At 42.9% G+C, this 25,212-nt stretch overlaps 2 protein-coding genes across 10 annotated transcripts in view; both read right to left on the bottom strand.

The window, feature by feature from the left end:
* The window catches only part of stxbp5a (syntaxin binding protein 5a (tomosyn)), a 129,094-nt gene extending 127,006 nt beyond the window's left edge, over positions 1-2,088 (bottom strand). For 2 of the 3 annotated variants that reach the window (XM_051960867.1, XM_022211998.2), the window contains exon 1: positions 1,428-2,088. In XM_051960867.1, the coding sequence (XP_051816827.1) occupies positions 1,428-1,565 (138 nt within the window). In that variant the 5' untranslated portion in view covers positions 1,566-2,088. The remainder of the gene's footprint in view (positions 1-1,427) is intronic. The other variant, XM_051960868.1, reaches the window with a different exon arrangement.
* A 12,672-nt stretch (positions 2,089-14,760) lies between these two features.
* Positions 14,761-25,212, bottom strand: part of adgb (androglobin) — a 45,291-nt gene continuing 34,839 nt past the window's right edge. For 6 of the 7 annotated variants that reach the window (XM_051960861.1, XM_051960863.1, XM_022212011.2 and 3 more), the window contains 7 exons: positions 23,933-24,044; positions 21,765-21,922; positions 20,316-20,471; positions 20,068-20,152; positions 19,885-19,978; positions 15,366-15,549; positions 14,761-15,244 (listed from right to left, as the gene is read on the bottom strand). In XM_051960861.1, the coding sequence (XP_051816821.1) occupies positions 15,116-15,244; positions 15,366-15,549; positions 19,885-19,978; positions 20,068-20,152; positions 20,316-20,471; positions 21,765-21,922; positions 23,933-24,044 (918 nt within the window). In that variant the 3' untranslated portion in view covers positions 14,761-15,115. Of the gene's footprint in view, positions 15,245-15,365; positions 15,550-19,884; positions 19,979-20,067; positions 20,153-20,315; positions 20,472-21,764; positions 21,923-23,932; positions 24,045-25,212 lie in introns of those variants that run through there. The other variant, XM_051960866.1, reaches the window with a different exon arrangement.

Genomic DNA, 25,212 nt, shown 5'->3' with positions numbered 1-25,212 from the left:
CAGACAGACAGAGACACACACACACACACACACACACACACACACACACACACACACACACACAGACAGACAGACAGACAAACGGCAAGGCGGAGGTATGCGCTCTCCGAGTGCTTTTCTAGTTTTAGACACTGTAACATGTTTGTTTGCTGAAAATGTTTGCACCATATTTTGCTGCTTGGCTCATTGTCCATTTCTAAAATAGACAAGATGAAAAGTCAAATCAAAAGAGTTTCCACACTGCAAAATCAGGTGAAGCCTATCAGCGGCCACTGGAAGTACAGGTTGTGTTTTCTTCACCATTTACGCTGGGAAAGCCATTAAACTAAGAATTATTCAGTTAAAGAAAGCTTGAAACGAATCCACATAGAAGCCCGTTACGATCGGCTGGTAAAACATGCGGGGAAATCAATAGCAAGCACACAGTGGGGTCTATGAAAGAAGAAGAAGAAGAAAAAAAAAGGCCACATCGAACCACTAGAGCACAACTCACAGAACATGTAGCATGAACAGCATGTAAATTGCACGAATGTTTAATTATCCTATCCAGAGAGAGGAGGGCAGGCCTCTCCGTTTCCCCCCCACCTCCAAACAGCCCCCCTCTGCCCCTCCACCACCACCACACTCACTTCAGGCGCCATCAGTCCCCACTGGACCAGTGATCTGGGGATAAAGTGATGTGTGTGTGTGTGTGTGTGTGTGTGTGTGTGTGTGTGTGTGTGTGTGTGTGTGTGTGTGTGTGTGTGTGTGTGTGTGTGTGTGTGTGTGTGTGGGAGGGTGACAGAGCAGCGGACTGTGTGTGTGAGAGAGAGAAAGAGGAAAAGGTGGGGAAGAAGAGGATGAAGAGACACAGCAGCTAGGGGGGGTAAAATGCACATACAGGCACACATCAACCACAAACCACCGTTTCGCTAATCCAAACCAGTAGATTATGCAAGAAGGGATCAGTTCGAGCCCAGCCCCTCGATATGACACTTCATGCCATGCGCACATGCAGCAAACTCTGGCATTCTGCACTGAGTAGAATATAGAACTGTCACTGTCATGCTCTATACAACTGCATCTATTTTTTTTCCCACATGTGCCAAGAGAATTACACTGCAAAAAAATGCAACCAAATAGGAACTTAGCAGTCTCTATTTCCCTGTGGCCAAAGCGCATACAGTATGCGCATTGGAGATGTTCCCAATCACAGAACGCGAGACTCTCGTCTAGCGGGAAATAAAGCTTTAATCAGCACATGGGAATTACAATTTAGAAGAAACTGGTTTGGCGTTATTATAATAATTCTCTGAAGCTTTTGCGTCCTGAAATGGGATGAGAGCAGCACTAACCGGCAGCAGTAGTGGCAATAATACTGATAGTAAAAGGCTGCAGGTAGAAGAGCTCTAATGAATGGGTAATAATAAATAATCAGTCTCGCCCACCTTGCAGAGCTGGAAATGCTCGGACTGGAGGGTCTCCTGGATCAGATGGTTCTCCTGTGGCCCCACTTGGACAGACGGTGCGGAGGAGGACACCTCTTTCAAACCGTCCAGCACCTTCCTGATGTTGAACTTCTTCATTTTTCCCTCCCCTCAGACTGCAGAACACAGAATTTGAAATCACCCGCAAAAATGGGGGGAAAAAAGATAAAAGCGACTTTCCTTCTCACTCACACGCACACATACGCGCTCTCTCTCTTCTGATTCCCCCTGTGAATCTCACATTTTATTTCTTTAGCGCAGTCTCCATGCTGGAAAAAAAAAGCAAAAGCTTTGACGCGCACCGCACAGGTCGCCTCTTGCGCGTAAAATTTCTTTTGGTGTCTTTTTTGGGAGGGGAGGTGAAGGAGGTGAAGGAGGGGGAGACCGGGGCCCCGCAGGGGTGTTGGTGTGCGCAATTTCGCTCGTGGGTCCGTTGCCGTGCCCCCCCTGCCACTACACTGCGTCTCGGTGGCTCCCGTTCTTTCCCCTTCTCGGCGTCCCTCCCCTCCCCTTTCTCGGCTGCGTGTGCGCCGCTTCAGCCAAGGCGGAAACGCGGCGCAGCGGTGGCGATTGTGCTGCTGCTGACGCTCTTGCGCATGTCTGACGGAATAGAGGCTTCAACACAAATCCCGCCACCTTCCCAGCTCTCTCTCTCTCTCTCTCTCTCTCTCTCTCTCTCTCTCTCTCTCTCTCTCTCTCTCTCTCTCTCTCTCTCTCTCTCTCTCTCTCTCTCTCTCTCTCTCTCTCTCTCTCTCTCTCTCTCTCTCTCTCTCTCTCTCTCTCTCTCTCGTTTCATCTGCCCCCAGCGACAACGCCCCCTCCCATCCCCTCCTCCGCTACCTCCCCTCTCACGCACACATAGTAGGTTTTGCTCCACTGCACCTGGTGATGCTGGTGAATGTTGGGATGCTGCAGCGTGGAGAGCGACTGCGTGGAGACAGACAAGCAAACAAAAAAGAAAGAAAGAAAAAAACCCGAGCTAGGTCCTATTCTTTCCACTACATCCTCGCCCTATCCAATGCTTGCGTGGAAGATTCGCCATATTATTAAAGGCCAGCGGGACCGACAGTTGATGGCACTGGAGGCAATTTGTAAAAGCCTCATGGGGAATAGAAGGAACATCACAAAAAGAGGGCAGCATTTCCTTCAGAAAACAAAACTGAGGGAATAAAAGCATGTGCCTAGTGAGTAATTTGGTGAAAGGTTCGATTCTAGTGCACACTGTTTTGATATGTTCCATTATTTCAGAAGAGTATTAAAGGGCAAGCAGCACATAATATATCAATAAATAAATAAATAAATCCCAACAGCTGAGCAAGCAATGCCTCTGTCAGTATCCATGGTAATGAATGTTTCCAGCTCATGGTGGAGCTTACCTGGTATATCCTCCTTCTTAACATGCTGAAGGCTATATGTTAGATTTCGTGTGTGTGTGTGTGTGTGTGTGTGTGTGTGTGTGTGTGTGTGTGTGTGTGTGTGTGTGTGTGTGTGTGTGAGGGGGGGTCTTCTCGTGTGCTGGAAACATACTGTATCATAAGTTAAGTATGCACTGGCTGAGCAGCTCCACCTTGAAACTCAAGTGTGGACATGACAGTCTCAAAAAAACTAATTCAGCCTTCCAAATTATCATATGTAACTAGAAAAGCACTCGGAGAGCGCATACCTCCGCCATCCCGTTTGTCTGTCTGTCCATCTGCGTGTCCGTGTGTGTGTGTGTGTCTGTCTGTTTGTCTGTTAACAGCATAACTCAAAAAGTCATGGACGGATTTTCACCAAATTTTTACAGGATGTCCGGAAGAGCACGAGTAAGAATCAATTAGATTTTGGAGGTGATCCGAATCACCGTCTGGATCCAGGAATTTTTTTGAAGGTTCATACTAGTTGAAGCTCTACTAGTTGAAGCTCTCTGTCCAATTCGACCTTTGGGTCGAATTGGACATATCCCAATTCGACAATTGGGATATGGCCTGCACAGCTGTGTCCTTCGACCTTCAAAAAATTCCTGGATCCAGACGGTGATTCGGATCACCTCCAAAATCTAACTGATTCTTACTCGAGCTCTTCCGGACATCCTGTAAAAATTTGGTGAAAATCCGTCCATGACTTTTGAGTTATGCTGTTAACAGACAAACAGACAGACAGACACACAGACAGACAGACAGACAAACAAACTCCGGTGATTACATAACCTCCTGGCGGAGGTAACAAACCAAAGGAGCCCCTCAACTTGCTGGATGGGGCTTTCTGTGTCATTAGTCTTCTTCAAAATCAGTTCCTGACTCTGACACAGGCAGGGACTATATGGATCTGAACACTCTAGAAGATGCAACAGCATATATTGAAGCCAGTATATATGTATATACACACCGATCAGCCACTGACAGGTGAAGTGAATCACATCGATCTTCTTACTATAATCCAACCTTCTGCTGGGAAACCTTGAGTCCTGACATTCATGTGGATGTTTGACATGTTCCACCCACCTAAACATGGCAGGTCACGCTACCGCCTACCCCCTCTCCCAATCTCCACCCTCAGCAGAACAATGCACCCCAACACACCGCAAAAACTGCTCAGGAGAACACGACAGAGCTAAGGTGTTCACTGGGGTTCCACACTCCCCAGATCTAAATCTTATTGAGCATCTGTGGGATGTGCCAGGAAAATCCTGGTCTAGGTAGGTCCCACCCTGCAACCAACAGGACGCACAGGATTTACTGCCACCATCTCAGTGCCACAGGACGTCCCCAGAGGTCCTGTGTCCATGAACCACTGGGTCAGAGGAGTTTTAGCAGCATAAAGCAGGCCAGCACAACATTAGACAGAGGGTCATAATGCTATCCCTGATCGGTGTGTATATTTAAATGTCTGTCTATACAGTCAAGTCCAAAATTATACCCTGAGCAAATTTTACTGAAAGTAATTTTAAAGTGTAAATAAAATCTGAGAATTTTTTTTCCCACAATGATGCCTCTTGCACATTATCTTATTATATTTTGGGAAACACCCGTGTCATTTCCAATCAAAAACACACTTACTTGTTGAATAGAAGTAACTTTACGTGAAAATTTGGGCTTGACTTTAGATGTACAGAGAAATGACAAATAGAGAAATCTTGAATCTTGAAATAAAGGCTTCTTACTGTACAGACATACCTTTTAGGTTCCTGGATCTGATTTTTTTAATGCTTTATTTTGTTGTATTACTTCCTCCCTCCTTAATCATTATTGTCTTCCAAGAACAGTAGCGGCTTGAAGGACACCAGCAGCACTTCTGACACTTTTTTTCCTCCAAATATGCAACTTTGATACACATACATGATGTTTTAGGGGTTAAATCATTAAGGCAGTACATTAACAAGGTGTTACGCTGGGATCAGGGAATTTAATTTCTTCGTTTAACTAATTTTTTTTTCTTCAGCTTTGCAAAAGTGCTAGGATATTAAGTATTTGAATTCAAACTAGTTTCTATCAAAACATCATTAAAGGATTAATGACTTATTCATCTTGCAGATGTGCTTCAGCTAACTAAAGACTTCTCTATTCTCTTTAAGCGGTTTCTTATTATTTGCCATCTCCTGTTGTTTGTTTATTTGACAATTCCGAGCTATCTGGAGTTTGCATTTTCCCCAATTGCCTGCACAAGTATGAAGAAACAAACTGCCTTAGGTGTGATTGTGATATAGAAGGTCTGTCCCTATGTTTACCAGTCTTACTATTGTAAGACTGGTAAACATAGGGACAGACCTTCTATATCACATTTCTGTTGTGCAGGATGAGCTGGACTCCAGACTCCTTTGACCCTACAAAAGGATGCATTCAAATGATCAACAAGTAGCTGATTTTGGGTTTAATCACCCTTAAAGAGCACAACAAAATCTACATACTGCGTTTCCAAAAATCACCTCACACCTTTCACAAGCTGCAGTCTGCCAGGAGCAGCTGCGATAAAGATCTACCACTCAGACAACTTCAGCAGCGGTTATGTTTTCTCCCCAAAGAGTTTAAGCGAGTTGAGCTAAGAACCCCTGCACAGCTGTGTTTGTTTGTAAGGTCACAGATGAAAGTACCGGACTTGACAAGCTCAGCTAAGGCCGCTCATGCTTGAGCGACACTGACGTTGCCACCTGTTGGGGCCGTTCGCTAACACGCTCATCCTGGACAGGTGCCCGCCGGCTGCAGGGACAGGGGTGCAGCAGCGGAAATAATAGCCGCGTTCGTGCTCTTGCTAGCAACACCTGATGCCAATTCCGTCTTCAACCGGACAGAATTTCCAAAAAGAGGTCATTTCTGTGTCCAGCACGTTGGAATAATCAACGCTGATGTTGTGATGCTCCATCACGCGTTTCCATGTAAACTGTCCTTTGAGGGGACAAAGCTGATGCAAAGGAGGCATGAAGGAAATGAAGATGCTATTGAATAAAAGGGCACAAAAAGATATGAAGAGGACCAGGCAGCCAATTATTAATTCAGTAATCGTACCAGGGTGGCTCGACAACAATTGCTGCCGTACTGATTTGCATAATGAACTGAAATTGACCATACACACCTTCCAACCCAACTGATATCACCTGATCCAGAATACATTATGCAGCCAAACAAAGAGGTCCTTATTAGTCAGTTCTTGCATGTGTGTGAGCGGGGGTTGTGGGCAGGGGAGGGCTTTTGGCGACACTGACATCAGTGATTTAATTTAGCGCCATTGTGTTTAGCACCATTCATCTGGCCGCATCATGTGCATTTGTGCGTGTTGTTTTTAGAGTCTGACTGCTGTGTGTTTGTGCCCTTTGATAAGGTTTTCCACTCAGGCTTTTTTTTTTAAATTTATTGTTGCTTGTGTTTGCGTGTTTACTGTCATTTTTGTTGTGTTTTTAATCAGCCAAACTGCAAATAGAGCCGGAAAGAAAGAAAAGAGACAGAGGGGATTTACAATAACAGATGTAAATTCCATTTAAAGTCAGGGATATAAAACATGGTTATATTCACAAATCTGACCAAGTATAATATAGTCAGGATGCAAGTTCTTAGTAGCCTGTCCTTTACTGTATATAATCTAATTCTAGCTAGTAACATGCCTGTGGATTTATGAAGTGGCAGCTTGTTGCCATTATGCTCTTATAGTGCAACTGTTTTTTCTCCACTGAAAACCAAATTTATTCATATGGGCAAGTATAAGTTACTTGCACATATGAGTATTGAAAGCAGTATCCTTGCTGTTACCATTCTTCAAATATATACCCCCTTCAACTTCCCAAAACAGAGCTTCGTCATCAAACTGACATATTTAGCGTGTGCCTTGCCCACCCCTACCTGCATTGCCCCCGACCCCAACACCTGTCCTAGTGGGTGGTGACTCCATGTTGCTTTTCAGGGTTGTGCCCAGCCTAGCCACAATTAAGTCACGGCCATGAGATGCTTGCGAGCAAGTTCCCCTCGAGGACCTACTTAGATGATTGGACCATGGTCTCCCTATTCCAGGTACTGAAGTTCCATTTGTGTCAATATAAAAAGATTCTCATCGAATGGCATCATAATCACATTTTTCATCTAATTTTGCATCTTTAGTGATTTCTTTTCAACAGTTCTAAAATGACCAAATTAAACAAATTAACAGTCTTTACACAGAAAGAAGGCAAATACCCAATTCATATATGCCCTAAGAATAAGCATCCCTCCACACAAAATATCTCCGGTGGATTTTAGCCCCCTTAAAATCTTACAGATGACCTAACAGGGACGGATCTTGTTGCATTCTCACACATTCACAAAGCGGATCCATCCGCATCACCACCCCAGAGCTCCACATCACAGTGAACCCCGCTTGACCCCAATAGCAACAAAGTCCCTGTGCTGTCTGGAGAAAGTGAAAAACCCACGGGGACGCAGGGGACAACGTCAGGTCGCTGAGAGTCGGGGCGTCTGCCTGTCACATAGAAGGACTGGAGGGACAGCACCTTGCGCCCTTGCTGACAGCTGTAGTTAATCAAGCGGATCACAGCACACCTGAGTTTAACGCTCATGACCCCGAGCCTCCCTGCAGCATTCAACCTCTGTGTCCTCTGTGTTACACAAGTATTCAGTATAGCTCTATCTAACAAATGAGAGGACATGCAGCAGAATGCACACACACAGACACACACACATATATATATGATTTGGGCTTGTGATCGAAAGGAATCATCAGAAGATCACAAGAACGCCACTCGGAAGACAAAGTCAACACAGCAAGCTGACAAACCCTAGTATCATATACCTACAAACGCACACATCCACAGCAGTTGCAGAGGGATCGAAGCTAATGAGCTGATACCCTTGAGGAACACTTGATTGTCTCTGGCTGGTAGGAAGCTGTTTTCAATGTCAAACATTTCCCCCTGCAAACATACATGTAGACGCATTGCATGTGGAGGGTAACAAAGCTTAGAGATGCATCTGTAAATGCCCCCCCACCCCACCCCACTCTCTCATCCACCACCAACCCTTATTGTTTAAGGGGGGCTTATAAATATTGATGGGAGGATAAAAGAGATGAAGAGATGGTGGGTGGAGAAATCGAAAACATCGTAAAGCCTTCATCACGTTCATAGTGCTCCTAATCAAAAAGCTGGAGATGTGAAGAGAAGAGAAGACTTGAAGATGTGTCTCCTCTGGGCAAACACTTAGATGTTTGACTGCGTTTTCAAGGTCATGCGGTTACGTGTCCGTAACAAGTCAGAAACGACCGAAACTGCACTTTGTTGCTTGTGTGTGTCCAAACGCAGGCGTGCTTGCGAAAACAGCTCCGGGGATGGACGTCAGCTCGTCTCCGCTCTGGGCAGCACAGCTGGTATCAATTCCGATAATCAGGCAAGGCGATAAGCTGACCATCAACACACACAGACACACAGGCAGGCACACAGTAGAGCAGATGGATGCCACTATTAAAAGAAAGGGCATTGCCAATGTTATCATCTCAGTGACACGGGACCTCTGGGAGGACAGATTCTTAGAAAGAAGCGGCAGCGGGCATGCGGCCAAAATTAAGTTTACTTGAACCAGTCATCTGGAAATTGAAGAGACACAAGAGGTGAATAGCACTTGTCCTTAGTTGAGTGTCACTAACTCAGTGAGTCGAGACCACTGCTGCTGCTGGTCACAGTCCTTTGGCAGAGCAAGGAGGGGAATCCAATATATATTCAACAAAAGGTTACTATGGTTTTGCTGGCATTGGGTTGGACAGTGCCCCAAATTTAGCGCTGTCCTCCCCCCTAATACATACAGATGCAAAAAAAAAAAAAAAAACAAGGAAAAGGAGGCACAAAGGCATCTGTGTGTGAGACAGAGAGAGAGGTCTCCTGTTCTGTTATCTAAGACAGCAATAATCAATACTAAGCACAGGGCAGGTTATCAATGACTCCCTTGCACAGCTACCCCTTGTTGGCTTCAGCTCTAATCAATTCACACTTTATCAAATCAGCACTTCACCACGAGCGAGCCCGAGTCGCTGTTAATATCGTAGAGCAACACACCGAGCGTCCTTTCAGAAGTGAAAGACTTGTCAGGGAAGAATCATGACCTGATGCTGTTCACATAAATAGGAAACCCGAAGCCAAACACAAAGATGCTGTTAAATCCAGCTCATAAGCACTCAAAGCGGATTCGGAAGGAAAGTTAAATTCCTTTTCCTCAAGGACTACAGTTGTGTGATGGTGAGCCGTCTTACAGAGGACTCCTTTCATCCTGTCGCCTCTGATGGTAAATTAAGCCGCGCAATTATCCCCTGTGATTGACAAAGGCTATTGCAGTATCCAATAAAGTGGGATGAAACTTAGACTCCTGTTTTATTGGCAACCTGACACCTCCCGGCTCTGCTGTTCAAACGGAGTCTGCCTTGCTGAATTAATGTAATCATCTCCAACACCAGGCAATTAAGTGGTGATTCAAACCGTCACCGTGATGCTATTTAAGGAAATTGTGTGTATCCTTCCATCCAGCTATCTATAGATTATGCTTCATCTACTTATCAGCTGCAGCAGAGCTTTGAAATTGTGACATCGAATGGCGCGTGATTAGTGCTAAACAAAAGTGTAAATTAACCCCTGCGTACACATGCAATACATTACTTTATCATTGCACACAAAGAAAGAGTCACGTCTTGGGTAATCTGCACAAGGTCTTCCGAAACACTAGTTCGGACGGTGTGGCACAACAGGAGGTTGCATCAGCTGCACCCTGACAATCATGACTTCTCTGTAATAATTCTAGACAACTTTCAAACGCAGAGCAGCACACACTGTACAAAGTTCCCTCGTATCAGTAGTAGTTAGTGTAACTGTCAGGAAATGCAGCTGCGTCTAAAACATCCCAGAGGGCAGCTTAGATATAAAAGCAAACTTTGATGATCAGAATGTGTAACATACAGCCATGGCCATAAGTTTGGACACAAGTACCATGACGCTTGTGAATCTTAGAAAATACCACAAAATTGTCACTTACAATATACAGCCATGGCCATAAGTTTGGACACAGCATGACTTATGTCTGTTTTGATGTCTATTACAGAACATAAGTATACTGTAAGTGACAATTTTGTGGTATTTTCTAAGATTCACAAGCGTCATGATACTTGTGTCCAAACTTATGGCCATGGCTGTACAGTGCATTCATATAGCAATGTGCCCACAAATGCACTAAATCTCTTGATCCCGTCAGTGTAAAATGTTAACGTGTCCCTGCTGTTTCTGTCCAATCTACGTGTACACAGAGATGGACCACAATGGCATTATTACAGATCCACCTCAACATGCAGTTTCTCATCCTGGCTTAAATATTGACTTAGTTTGTCCTTCAAATAGGGATAGACTGAGCTTTACAAAGTATTTACTGATGGTTCTGGGAGGGTCTCGCAGATATTGATAAGTGAGGGCCGTGGGGAAATGAAAAAGGAAAAAAAAACAATACGAAAGCTAATCTGTTTTAAAACACATTCTTACCGAGGATTTCTCTTTTCACGCCACCGAAGTCTGATGACGGGTACCGTTTTTTGTGTGGTGATGTTGACCTTGTGTTCTGTGCTTTATTCCCTTTACTCCTACAAATTTGAAGTGTTGCAGGTTTTTTCTTTCTTTGTGGACCTCCACTGACTCATTATTTGATTTTTCACATCCCCCCCCAGAGCTGTGCTGTGCTGGCTGATGATGAGAGAGGCATTGCTGGTGGACAGTTGGCCACAAAAGAGTGAAAAAAAAGAGAGCGGAGCCAAAGCAAGGTGAGGAAGGAGGAGAGAAATTGCTGGGTTACAAAGAACGATACTGCAACCAGGTCAGCATTTCTGTGTGTGTGAGACTGGGGTTCCATTAAGCCTCTAGTGTTAGCTAAGTATTGTGTGTGTGTGTGTGTGTGTGTGTGTGTGTGTGTGTGTGTGTGTGTGTGTGTGTGTGTGTGTGTGTGTGTGTGTGTGTGTGTGTGTGTGTGTGTGTGTTACTCATGCTGGGGACCCACGTTTGTTTACAGGTACTATGTGGGGAATTGTCTTCCATACAGGGACACAAAGCAAGTCCCCTTAATCATTAAATTTTAAGGTAAAGCTGTATTTCAAAGTTAGCGCAAGGGTAAATCCCCTGAAAATTATTGTAAGTCGATGCAATGTCCTCAACACAACTGTATATGTGCATTAGAGAGATACGGGGGGGCTTGGATTACTGCAGTAAAACCTTGGCATTAGTCTGTTAGCCCTCACCTTTTCCCCTTCGGTGCTATCATTCTGTCAACACAAAGGCTTGACCTTTTGCTCCTTGTCGTCTGAGCTGAGTCTTAGCCCCGGCAGCGCGGTCTTTTCTTTTTCGAAGCCCTGCCAGCAGAGCAGGCTCTGAGGATGAACCTCTAGAGACATCCTGTACCAAGCGGACAGCGCAACAACAATGGGACAAGGCTGCAGCATGTTGAGTCAATAAGCTAAAGGGCCCCGTATCCACCCCTTGTCACCCGGAGGTGTGTGTTTGCGTGGCTGTATGTGTGTGCTTTCACATGCGTGGGGAAAGGTGTGATAACTGTGCGTGACAGAGAAAGGTGAGCAGAAAGGTAAAACATAATGATATTAAGGGCACTGCGTATTCTTTTGCACATATTACAGGTGTATAGACTGAATGAAAAATAAGTGTACACTTTCCTGTTTAGAAATTAGGGGGTGCATAATTGAATGATACATGATTAAAAAGCCTGGTGGTAGCAGGGACTAAATAAGGCTTAATATCTGCATTATTGGGCTTTATATATTCCCTGCTGCTGGTGAAGGGTGAAGGTAGGTCGTATTAGGCAGATTAGTTAGAGGGTGGGCAAGTCTTGTGCACGGAAATATTGTGGTTTCCCAGAGGGTGAAACCTACTGATGCCTTTACCTCACTGTAGAGCCGCCATGAGGCAGACATATTTGGTTTCTTGTGGTACGTCTCGACATCTGTGGTGCTAGACTGTACATGATTGACAATGACATGCAGTACAGATATCACTGGTTGCCAGACAATGCATCTGATGGTTTATATGTTAAGCTAGCACCACCACCAGGTGGACAAGCATCAGACGGTGTGACATTAACATCCCTATTGGTCAAAGCTGTCCATTCTTTTTAGCAGTAATCATAATCAGCAGATATTAGCATGTTGAAATGATCAATTAAAATGCAGAAAAATGTGAGAAAAATTTTACCTGACATATATTAGCATGTTAGCAAAGGCTTTTATAGCTCAAAACACCCACAGTAAGCACAGCCTAACAGGGCCGGTAGCACAGCTCCAGATGAAACCAGCCAAACACTACACTTGAAGACAGTGACCCCTTAGAACCACATCCTGGTTTGACCTGGAGGAAGAGGTATAGTTCACATCTGTCGTGGTGGGGTTTTCCAATTGTTGGATGCCTAAGACACACACACAAGAGTGCAATCAAATTCTTGGTAGGATTCCAGCTGATGATTTTCATCCTGTCTTATCAGCTCCTCCACTCTGTGATTTTCTTGTCTTTTTTATACTGTTGGACCATGAGAAAAAGGCAAAACAGGTCAGACTTTTGGTAGTGTTGGGCCAAGTTCCAGTGATGGAAAGTGCCTTTACTTAATGTTGCTGAGGACAAATTCAAGGTACTTGTCCTTTACTTGAGTGTTCCCGTTTTGTGCAGCTTTATACTTCTACGACGCTACATCTCAGGGGCAAATAAAGTACTTATTACTCCACTGTGATTGGAGTAATAAGTGTTCGCTGACACCTTTAGTTACAAGTTGCTTAAAATAGTACATTTTTTTTGCCATTTATTTTCAAATACAGCAATTTTGAATGTTTGTGATAAACTCAAAGATTAGGTGTTCCTTCATGATTTGAGAACATTCTTCTATGCACACTGTTTATTCTTATGATTCGCCATAAAATGCTTAGAGAATATTCTGCAATTTTGTAGATAAACCCAAAACAGTGTATAAAGTTGTTAAAACAATCTCAGCCTCAAACATCAACAGCATTGAAATGTGACATACACAATGATGCAGCAGTAATATTAATCTGAAAGTCATCATATGTCATATTATAATATGGAGTACTTCTACATGTCATACTTCTATGCATTTTACTGGTAATTTTTATGCACTGTTAGTTAAGTAAGGTTTTAAAAGCAGGGTTTTTACTTGTAGGGGAGTGAGTTCAGTGTGTGGTATTAGTACTTTTACTTAAGCGAAGGATCGGACTACTTAGTTTTTTGGTGAGGTCAGTGCTTTGAGCTGTTAGCTGTGTTCCTCGAGTCATTCCTGAGAACTGTATGGGGTATGTTGGGACACAATAGTTTGTGTTAGATGCTAGGTTGGATGTCAGGTTCTTGACTGATTGTAGCTGCTATAAGCAAGCTATCTGTTTATCCTGTATCAGTGTACTGTTGTGCAAGGTTGCTGGAGTTGGGGAGTTTTGTCCCTATTTGGAGTGTGCTTGGTCCTGGAACAACATCTGGGTGGGTGGTAAGCGTCAAAGTAAGATCTAAAGAATGCCAGGATCTAAGACCTCGCAGCAGAACATTGCATTACAACAAGAGGATCAATAGTATTCGCTTCACCTATCAGTGGTTTTACTCTATACACACACACACACACACACTGGGTTTGACCCTAACAAAAAGAGAAAGCAATCACGAAAAGATGGGATATTTCTGCAAATTGGAATGCCCTTTTGTCATTGACAAAATGCAAAAAGCTTGATTAAGACCATCTTGAATTATTACCTCCAGGATGGAAAGTGAATTAAAGAGCCACCACAGTCTCCACACCACTCGGGGAATGTGTATCTAGTTTCACTTAATTTCATCATCCCTCTGTGTGGGTCCATTTAAGAATCAAATATTTTCTTATTACTTGTGGGAAGTCGCACATGCAAAGGCAGGCGGCGCGCACACACAAAATGGCCGACCGTCCCCTTGTTTTCAAGGTTACACTCGACTTCTTCTGTCACTCACAACGCATTTACATCAAACCACCAGCCAACAGCTGCCAATTAACAAACAGCCTTTCTGTTAATACACGCACGTCACTGTCAGTTAGAGTGTTGGGTGATCTCAACAAAACCACAAAATACTACAACACACACACGCACACACACTCTCCCACCCCAACGACACACCGCACACACGCCGGAGGAGGAGAAGGGCGGATTTAGGTACAAGGAAACCATCAAATAACTGCTAATGTTTTAGAAAGGGAGGAATGAATTGGGCAAGTGGGAACAGTGCAACGACAAGAGGGAATGTTCTGTGCCAGGAACAAGGCTTTCAGGATTAGCTCTGTCAAGCAGTTACAGGGGTAGAAATAGTCGTTGGCTAGATGAGGCCTGACAGACCGAACAGACGCACAAAACACAGAGCCACACACACACACACACACAAAGCAGCAGCGGTACAATTTTTGAACAGAGAAAACACTGAGCAATGCACCCCCATGTAGACATTGTGCTCCCAGTGTATGTGTATAGTGGAGCAATTTGAGAATACAATTATATTAAACTCGTTTATAAATTAGCCTAAAAGTTTGCTTATATCAGCAGCATCATTGTATCTAATCAACTAAGCTCTTATGCCAAAGTTAGGGCGGGCCATGATAAGGATTTTTTTTAAGAAGAATTTTCATATTTGAGTTGTCAACAATGCAGAACAAAAGCTTTCAAGCTACAGTAGGTTGCTGCAGGATTCACATATTAACAGGGACGAACAGCTGTAGTGTGTATCTGATACACACTTAGACACACACACACACACACACACACACAGAGCAAAAAATAATAATTTCCTTCATTCAGTGGCACAAAATGTAACTTTATTGTCAACCTTGAAACAGCAAAGTGATAAAATGTATTAATGTCCATGGCCGCTAGATGGCACCCTCTTCCTTTTCATTTTCAATTCAGCTTCTCTGATCAGCTGATTGTGAGGAATGGCAAATACATGTTAGACTGACACCACAGGAAGAACATTAAAGAAACTGGAGAACAATGAAGGTGTAGAAATGTTCATATTAATTGTCCACAATGCATATCATAAAATCACAATCCATTCTAAGCACTAAACTAAACATTCAGCTAAGTGCTTTTTTAAACTAAACATTGTAACCCACCACCGACTGATCTTCAGCTTCAACATACATTAAATCCTAGGAATCTGCTGGTCCGGCCTCCTCATGAGCTTGTTTCTCTTCTCTTTTCTTCTCTTCCTTTTTCAGGGCGGCCATGTAACTGACACGAAATGCTTCGAAAGAATCGAGAAGTTTCTGATCCCGGTTCTGGAGACAAGAGAGGCACAGATTGATGTGCAACTAGAGGGAGAGGCAGCTGACTACTTCAGTTCAATAGTTAAAATGGTTTACTACTGCCGTCTGTGTCTTGTAGCTCTGTTTCACTGACCTTAATGCTCTCATACATCTCCTTCTGAATTCTTATGAGCTCCTTCCTCTTCAATGCATCCTGTTTCTGTTGCTCTACCACACTGTCTCGCTCCAGCTTCCAGGCCTGGATATTTTCTAAGAGCTCCCTGTGCTCGACCTCTTCCATCTGCGAGTCCATCAGTACTGGCACATCCTTTGTGCGTCTGTATGCGTACACAAGGATTTAGTGTATATTTGTATACAACAATTCACCACCACAAGAGCTGACAGTGTACCTCATGCACCTTTACAATAATGTCTCTAACCGGAATGAACAGTTCATGTAGGACTGTATTTACTGTGAATACTGAAGACACATTCAAACAAATACAATGTTGAGGCACTGGGTATGTTCCATATAATTGCGAAGGGAATATTTTGAGACCAGATGTTAAACAAATCTCAAACTATAGCACACTAAACCTATAAATCTACTTTTGTGTCCTCCCCCCACCAACTCATAAAATTGTGAGATTGGACAATATGTGAGGATGTTGACTCAGGCAGGACAAATAAAACTAGAAATATGCTAGATAAATTCAGATAGAGCTTGGGGAAATGCTGGACACACAGTCCCATGCCTTATCTTTTATTCCAAGTTCGTATATCCAGATTGATATCTGAGAAGCTTCTTTGGCTTTGGCTGCAAGCACCATATTCTTGTGTTCCTCGGTTAAGAATATATGCACCCCCCACGACCCTAGTGAGGAGAAAGCGGTGTATAGAGAATGGATGGATGGATTTTAACTGTGTTATTTGAGATTCAATTTGGTCATCAGGGGGTGGAGCAAGACAAAAATGGCATTTTAGGGGGAACTTCAGGCTGTTTTTTTTTTTTTAAATTGGTCTCAGGACAAGTACATTTACACAACAATGGCATGGTTTAGCATTCTGTACATGGATTTTTTTAAATTTGATGGGAAGGACATAAAATGTCCTCCAATTCTGGAATGACTCATCTGTTGTCCATTTTATAAAAGTCGATTTTAACAAAGATGAGGCCGTGATGATAGAGTTCATTCAATTAATGAACACTGCCCTGTTCAGCTGCTTGTAGCGACACATGCTAAAACTGTAAAGATGCATGAGTGTGTTTCCATAAATGTGAGGCTACACACGTGGACAAAATTGTTGGTACCCCTCAGTTAAAGAAGGAAAAACCCACAATTCTCACTGAAATCACTTGAAACTCACAAAAGTAACAATAAATAAAAATTTATTGAAAATTAAATAATCAAAATCAGCCATCACTTTTGAATTGTTGATTAACATAATTATTTAAAAAACAAACTAATGAAATAGGGCTGGACAAAAATGATGGTACCCATAACTTAATATTTTGTTGCACAACCTTTTGAGGCAATCACTGCAATTAAACCATTTCTGTATTTGTCAATGAGCGTTCTGCAGCTGTCAACAGGTATTTTGGCCCACTCCTCATGAGCAAACAGCTCCAGTTGTCTCAGGTTTGATGGGTGTCTTCTCCAAATGGCATGTTTCAGCTCCTTCCACATATGTTCAATGGGATTCAGATCTGGGCTCATAGAAGGCCACTTTAGAATAGTCCAGCGCTTTTCTCTCAGCCATTCTTGGGTGTTTTTGGCTGTGTGTTTTGGATCGTTGTCCTGTTGGAAGACCCATGACCTGCGACTGAGACCAAGCTTTCTGACACGAGGCAGCACATTTCTCTCCAGAATGCCTTGATAGTCTTCAGATTTCATCGTACCTTGCACACTTTCAAGACACCCTGTGCCAGATGCAGCAAAGCAGCCCCAAAACATTACTGAGCCTCCTCCATGTTTCACCGTAGGGACAGTGTTCTTTTCTTCGTATGCTTGGTTTTTGAGTCTATGAACATAGAGTTGATGTGCCTTACCAAAAAGCTCCAGTTTGGTCTCATCCGTCCAAAGGACATTCTCCCAGAAGCTTTGTGGCTTGTCAACATGCATTTTTGCAAATTTCAGTCTGGCTTTTTTATGAGTTTTTTTCAGCAGTGGTGTCCTCCTTGGTCGTCTCCCAAGAAGTCCACTTTGGCTCAAACAACGACGAATGGTGCGATCTGACACTGATGTACCTTGGCCTTGGAGTTCACCTTTAATTTCTTTGGAGGTTGCTCTGGGCTCTTTGGATACAATTCCAACGATCCGTCTCTTCAATTTGTCATTAATTTTCCTCTTCCGGCCACGTCCAGGGAGGTTGGCTACTGTCCCGTGGGTCTTGAACTTCTGAATAATATGAGCCACTGTTGTCACAGGAACTTCAAGCTGTTTAGAGATGGTCTTATAGCCTTTACCTTTAAGATGTTTGTCTATAATTTTTTTTTCGGATGTCCTGGGACAATTCTCTCCTTCGCTTTCTGTTGTCCATGTTCAGTGTGGTACACACCTTTTCACCAAACAGCAGGGTGACTACTTGTCTCCCTTTAAATAGGCAGACTGACTGATTATGAGTTTGGAAACACCTGTGATGTCAATTAAATGACACACCTGAGTTAATCATGTCACTCTGGTCAAATAGTTTTCAATCTTTTATAGAGGTACCATCATTTTTGTCCAGGCCTGTTTCATTAGTTTGTTTTTTTAAATAATTATGTTAATCAACAATTCAAAAATGATGGCTGATTTTGATTATTTAATTTTCAATAAATTTTTATTTATTGTTACTTTTGTGAGTTTCAAGTGATTTCAGTGAGAATTGGGGTTTTTTCCTTCTTTAACTGAGGGGTACCAACAATTTTGTCCACATGTGTATGAGAGTGAAGTTTGTTGCAGGATAATGGCACATCCCTGATGGACTAAGAATCCTTTTCTTAGATCTGATTGCAGGCCACAGTGTCAGCAGCCATTAGCAGCCGGACACACACGTGTGGCCGCGCACATGCGTAACACACCCACAGCAGGATGGCGAGGTGATGGGAGAGGGGCACATCTCATTGGAGCAACGAGCTCGTTGAGGCCCTGAAATAGCTCTCTAATTAACAGACCCAAATATCATCTCATTTATCCTGGAGAGGGATGGACAGAGAGGAGAGATGGAGGGAGAGAACGAGAGATGGTGTGAGGGAGAGTAATGGGACACTCAGGGGGAAACTCTTTCCCTTCAAACGTCTTACGCCGAGAAAAGCAATGAGGTGGCGTATTATTTACACGTAAACAACCAGGAAAGCTGTAGGTGCTTGTGACTCAAACTGCACTGATATCAAAATGAATCTGATGATACTGTGAGTGCAGCTCATCGATTCTTTATAAAATGTTGCTGCAGTAAAAGGTCTGTGTGACTTTACTTATTGTCAGTCATTTAGTCACTGAAGTATACATGACAAACAGTGCAGTTTGTCATGTATAAATGAACACATATAAGAAAATCATACATTTTCACTATTTTGTGTTTTTCTGCGGTATATAATGCAAGAAAAAAATTTCACTAGATTACATGAATAACTGTATTCGTAAAGAATTACTCATTCTAGAATAACTAAGGTGATTTTTCAGGGTTGTGCATCTGCAGAAGAAAAAATCTAAATTAAAAAAGCCACCCCCCCCCCCCCCACCTCCCCCCACCCCCCCCCAAAAAAAAAAAAAAAAGCGGTTTGGAGTCAGCGGTGCAGGCATTCAAAACTATTTTTAACCTGTTTTTGATTAACATTGTTCCATCTGTAGCTGAAATACATGACTTTTTGCAACCAAATCTCCTTTTCTCCCTTGTTTCTCGCTCACTTTGCTGTTGCACATTATTGTAACAGTTAAAAACTCAGAATATCCAAGAACCCTTAAAAGCGTAATAAATTATCATCTCTTGGACAGACTTCTCTTATAGATTAGTCAAGAAAAATGAGCTTTGTATCAAACAGCAGAAAATTTCACACTTTTGCTGAGATGCCACTATTGCATACAGACACACTGAAACGACATATTGTGCAGCCCCAGCATGCATCATTCTCCTCTGGGATCCATGCGTTGCACTTTTAGGCAAGAGAAAGTACGCAATGTGACAGTGCTGTCCACTGCACCAGAGGGAGCAAAGGTCTTAAACACAGGAAATTACTGGCAATGTCCTGCAGATACGGTATGAACCAATCTGCTGCCTGCATGTCCACCAGCAGGGCCACATGTGGACTGAAAAGACGCATAAAAAATCCCCTCATGCCATCAAGCAGTGAAGCTAAGGCTTACTTCAGGCCTACAAAGCTTGGGTCACACAACGGCTACATTAGGCAACTGGACTGCGTACTACATATTACCCAAAGGACTTTAATAGGGGAAAAAGAAGAGAAAAATACAATACTGTGATGATTTTTTCTCTTTGCTGGTTATGTACTATTTTCATCATGGCCATCAAATCACAAAATGCATCTGAAGGTGCAACCAAGGTCTTTTAGGCAGAGGAGCAGAACTAGCAACAATGCTGGCTGTAGCGTCTTACCTCATCTCTCTCCCAAAACAGTATGAGCAGTCAAATAGATGGGAAGAAGGAGAAAAAAGGGATAAGTATAGGAGCACCTGATGAGGTGACTGAGGTCCATGTGAGGACAAGAGCTGCTGGTGTCACTCAGTTTCTGATCGGATGGACTGAGAGACATATCTGGATCTGCAGCTGGGAAGTAGACAATCAGAAGAGATGTCAGTCAGAAAACAAAGTGCCTAAGTAAATGTGTGTATGCGTGTATATGTACAGCACAATACCCGGTTCTTTGCTTTCATCTGTAGCAGCTTCATCGCTTGCTTTATGCTGGACTCGGTTGAGAAACTTGAGACGACACTCTAAAGCCTAAAAAGACAGTGATGAGTTTATTCTGTCGAGTATGTTTAAGTACACATAAGGCTAATATAAAAAAGAACTTTCAGTCCTGATTTTCATATCATACCTTTTAGATTCTTACAGAAAATAGAGAATATAGTGGAAATTTAGTTGAAAGGAACTTCTGGGTTACCTTGGCAGCGCGTCCTGGCTCAGCCGTTTCCCAGGACTTTTTGATAGCTATTATCTGGTCGATAGTCTCCGTGTCTTTTGTCACCTCGATGCCCTCGCTTTTGCTCTCGTCAGTGACAACACGCAGGGTCCAGTTTGCTTTGGTTGGGTCAAGGCTCTGCACAAAGGAAAAGAAAAAACAACAACACATGCTCACATAAACATCTGAGCTAAAGGTCACTGTACCACAATATATGATGTCTTTTTCAATAATCAACTCAAACAGTCTGGTGCACAAACAGCTAACCAATTACCATGGATTCTACGTATTGTTCAAATGTCTGGTCTTGTTGTTACTCGGCCAACGAACGTGGGGAAGTGTGACGATCAGCTTTGGTTTGTCTGTCCGTCTGTCTGTCTGTTAGCAACAATACTAAAAAATGAACAAACGGAGTTGGATGAAATTTTCAGCGAAGGCCAGAAATGACACAAGGACCAAGTGATTAGATTTTGGCAGTGATGTGGCTTATAGTCTGGATCCATGGATTTGTTAAAGATTTCTGTGTCATTCCGAGATCGCGTCATGGCGTCAGATCCACATGATTGCGATCCTACAACAAATCGACCACTGTGGACTTATCAGGACTTATCCATTGGAAATGATACAAGGAGCAATCGATTAAATTGTGGGGGGATTTTCAAGTCCCATCAATTCCTGCCGCCCACTACATATTTAGGTTATGCAATTCATACATAATGTACACATGCATAAAACACACCTGTGCTCAGTGCAAGGTCATTTTGTTTGTGGGTACATCTATATAAAATGGCCTTATTCTATGTTGCCGTGATTTCTGATCATCAGTAACTAATAAACAAATGCTGCATTTCTAAAGAAAAATGCTGCATTTCTGACAATGCCATATGAACCAACTGCCTTGGCGGAGTACTGCGCTCTCTGTGTGCTTTTCTTGTTTATGTATTTGGAGATCATGACATCTTTTTCGTCCACCAAAAGTTGTGCTGCTAACACAGGGTTTAGGGTTTAATGTGCAGCAAAGCTGAGAAGAAAAGGCACTTATGTGGATGAGGAATTTAACAAGCAGCTGTGGTTTTAACGACTAAACTGAAACCATTAATCTGAGAATTACACACAAGATTATAGTGCATGACAGGACAAGTGTCTCTTATTCAGTCTGAATACACACAGGTCACCCTGGCAGAGATATGGTTGAAGCAGTCTCTCTTCGAGGAGATGCAACAAAAGCTAATAAAGATCACAGATTAATTGGAGTCAACTTTTGTTAGACACGTTTAGCTTAGCAGTAAAGTGGCCAGAACAAGGATCCTTCCACAACTCATTTTTCAGATTCTGGAATATATAATATGTAAAGAATTCTGGTCCTAATTTGCAGTGTACAGTATTGTGGTGTTTGTTGTTGTCTGCCGCAGTCCTGTAGCCAAATATTACCATTTCTTGCCTGGAGCCAGATTTGGAGATGGCAGCTGGCTTCGTCTTCTTCTTGTCACCTCCGCTTTTGCGCTTGGTTTTGGGCGTGTCGGATTTGTGACCATCACTGCTTGGTGTGTTACCGGTGGATGAAAGCTTTGCATCCTCAGGCTTGTAAACTACGTTTTGAAGAAGAGATCAGGTGGATTTAATTATTCAAATGTCATCTACAAAATCTGTAGGGTACTTCTGAATACTAACAACACAGCATTGAATTCTATGTTACATAAAAGCAGTGACTACTGTCTCTAAAAAACCTATTCTTCCCAACAGTCAAAGTAAGTGTTCGTATCAGTAAAGCTTATTTGAAGTGGGAATGTGGCAGACAGTGCGTATGCTGTGTGGTCGCATGTGTGCTAGATGGCACTGTTGCACTTTAAAGCTGAAACGAACACAATCCCCAGCTTAGACGAAGCATTAACTGTGAGTCTCACTTGTGCGATACAGAGGCGTAATAATCCATCATTTAGCTGACACCCTGCCATTCTGCCCGAAGAGCTTTTGGTGCATGCTCATTCACTTACTCTTATCTCAAGTCATATAGACATTCAGTGTTCAAACTGGATTTAAATATCAGTTGGTGTTGTTATAATTCCAAGCATGAGACATGTATTAAAAACTGATTAAGATGAACTAACTTAAATAGAAAGTAAAAAAAAAAAAAGAAAAAAGCTTCTTAGGGAAAAACCCTATATGCTCACGTATTTGCACAGTAGCCCAGTAAAAAAAATGTCACAGAGGTTGGCAAGCAAATGAAAACACAAAGTTGGACTGCATGTATAGCAAGCCCTGACAGCTGACCGCTTTGACAGCAGATATTGGGATTCAGAACAGAGATGTGAAAAATGTGCCTGCGTTAAACATGTGCAGCCCAGTATTTTGACTACAGCTTGGTAAACAGCTTGTTAAAGAGGTTTCAAAGCTCGCCGTGACATGCAGTGCGTGTGTGTCCATGTAGCATGTAGGGAGCATGATCAAGGGCACAGCCTCACCACTGAGACAGAGTTAAACTGGGTGAAATTAATTCACTTTCCTGCTAAGATATTTCCCAGGGCACCAGGGGGCAAGAGCCAACTTCATTTGACATCCTATTGACCCATTTTCAAAAGCTTATTGGGAAAACACAGGAGGTTTGCGTGGACACTGGCGTATACGTACACGGACAAACACGAGCATGTCTTAACTTTGTCACACATCTATGAAGTGAAATGTGATGTGAATGGATAAATAAACAGACAGCGTATCTAGGGCAGTTACAAATCATTAGTGTTCTTCTTGCACAGGACACATGCACACATATCATCTGTGGAGTTCATGTCAAGCGAACTGGATGGATAAATACGGGGGATCACTGTCAGGGGCAGCAGAGAAAAGAGAACGAGAATTGAACAACTGGCTTTTCTCTTCGTGCAGTCATGCAAACTGTCCCCATGCAGCATCCCGTTCACATCAACATCCACTCATGCTGCGGTTTATTCATCCCCTTCAAATGTTTTGAGAAGCTTCTATGAAATTTCAAAGCCCTGATTTTTCAATTGATTCAAATTGTGCAGCGTGATTAAAGGCAGAGAAGCAGAGCTGGTGGCAGAGGACGGGATTACTGCCTCAGTCAACAACCAGTGGGCACAAGAAATCACACTGATCTGCGAAAGCAGCTGTATTCATTTGGCTTTCATTAGGCCTGTGATTACAGGCCCGTGGCTAGCGGAAGCAAAGCATCAACTGCGTCTGCCTTGGCCCCTGACACTGCCTACTGACTATCAGCAACATTTCATGCTGAACATAAAAAAGAAGCTGCACACAAACAAACATGAAGGGCACATTAGAAAATCCATTCAGAACCCACGGCTCAAACGCTGACTAACTTGTGCTGCAGTCATAAAAATGGAAGTACTTCATGGCCCATTCTAGACATCCTTGGGGATAATGGAATTAATCATGCTAATGCATATTGAGAACTTCGGATTAAGATTTGTGTGACTATGTTAACCTAACTACAAAAGTGTATATGTTTTGAAGGAAAGTACAATATATTTAGCTGACTTTCAGAGACGTTTTCCCCAGGCTATCGCTGGAGCATCCCATAAAGGCTGGCTGATGTGGCATTTGTGATCTTTTTCAGTACATACCTCTCATCTCATTCTTCTCCAAGTCTTTGAGCACACGAACAAAGGCCAACTGAGATTCATCCAAATCCCAGCTCTTATGAAGCACCTCTGCCTGCACCATGTACTTATGACCCTGTGAAACACAGACAAGCAAAGTTAGCGTAAAAAAACACCCACACTGAAGCATAAACCGAACGTGACAGATATACACGATACAAAAAAAGACAAAGACCTTAAAGAAGAACAACACATTTTGTTTTTGCTTTTCTCTGTCCCCTTTGACAGAACCACATGCTTTGCACAAAGGGAGAGAGGGAGGCAGAGGGCTTGTTAGCCAAGATTATATCATGGGTGATAACTCCCACATCCATCACACTGAGCACAAAAGACAGAATTTAGACAAAATTCCAAGGTGAGACTCAAGCTGATAGAGAAAATTTGCTATATATAGTTGCATTTGGTCTGACAAACATTTGGATCTGTAACAGAGCTACAAAAAACATTTTGTAGAAAGCGATTTGGTTTTTTATGTAAGTTGATAACACCAGACAAAATGAAAGCCACGTTGACTGTGTTTGTTGATTTAATGGCCTTATAGGTGTGTTTAACTCTCACTCTGATTATTTGCCGTTATTGCCATTAATCCGCAATCAGTGAGCATCAGTATGTGTGATGCTGTGTCCCTGTTGCACTGAACAGCACCTTAGTCACTGAACCTTCTCTCTAAGTCATGATCAATCCTATTTCCTGATCAATAGCAGTTTCTTTCTGGCCGGCTGCTGATCAATGGCATCTGATATAATCCCTCTTCATAAAACTACTGTTACTTTGTTAAGCAGAGTGATTTGGTGTCAAAAATGTCCAAAGCACAAGCAGGGTTTAAACAAAAGCTTCTTGTGGCAAAAATACGGGCTTGCCGTTAAAAGGTTTAAACTCACTGCTGTGAAACTGAGTCACAGCTGAGAGAATATGAAAATGTTCGCTCGCTCTCCAGATGCATTTCTGACAGCAGCCACAGCAAAACAAACAGACATTTCTTGTTTGTTTTCTTTTTGAGCTTTACGCACTCATGTTTCGTGTGCATGCGGATGCCAGTGTGTGATGGTACACACTTATAGAGCACACCATATGCTTTGGCAACCACCAAACTATGACAACAGGTCTGTTAGATGGGGGGCATTCAGACTATACAGTGAGTCATAAATCACGCACAAATGGCTGCTCCCCGATGAGCGCCGACAAAAATCAGACAGTAACAACAAAACCACCCCTCCAGTTTCTGCTGCTCTTTTTGTCAAAAT

This window comes from Acanthochromis polyacanthus, chromosome 16 (assembly GCF_021347895.1).
Source record: "Acanthochromis polyacanthus isolate Apoly-LR-REF ecotype Palm Island chromosome 16, KAUST_Apoly_ChrSc, whole genome shotgun sequence".
Classification (NCBI taxonomy): Eukaryota; Metazoa; Chordata; class Actinopteri; family Pomacentridae; genus Acanthochromis; species Acanthochromis polyacanthus.
The sequence above is the reverse complement of the archived record's forward strand: the minus strand, read 5'-3'. Positions and strand labels throughout refer to the sequence as shown.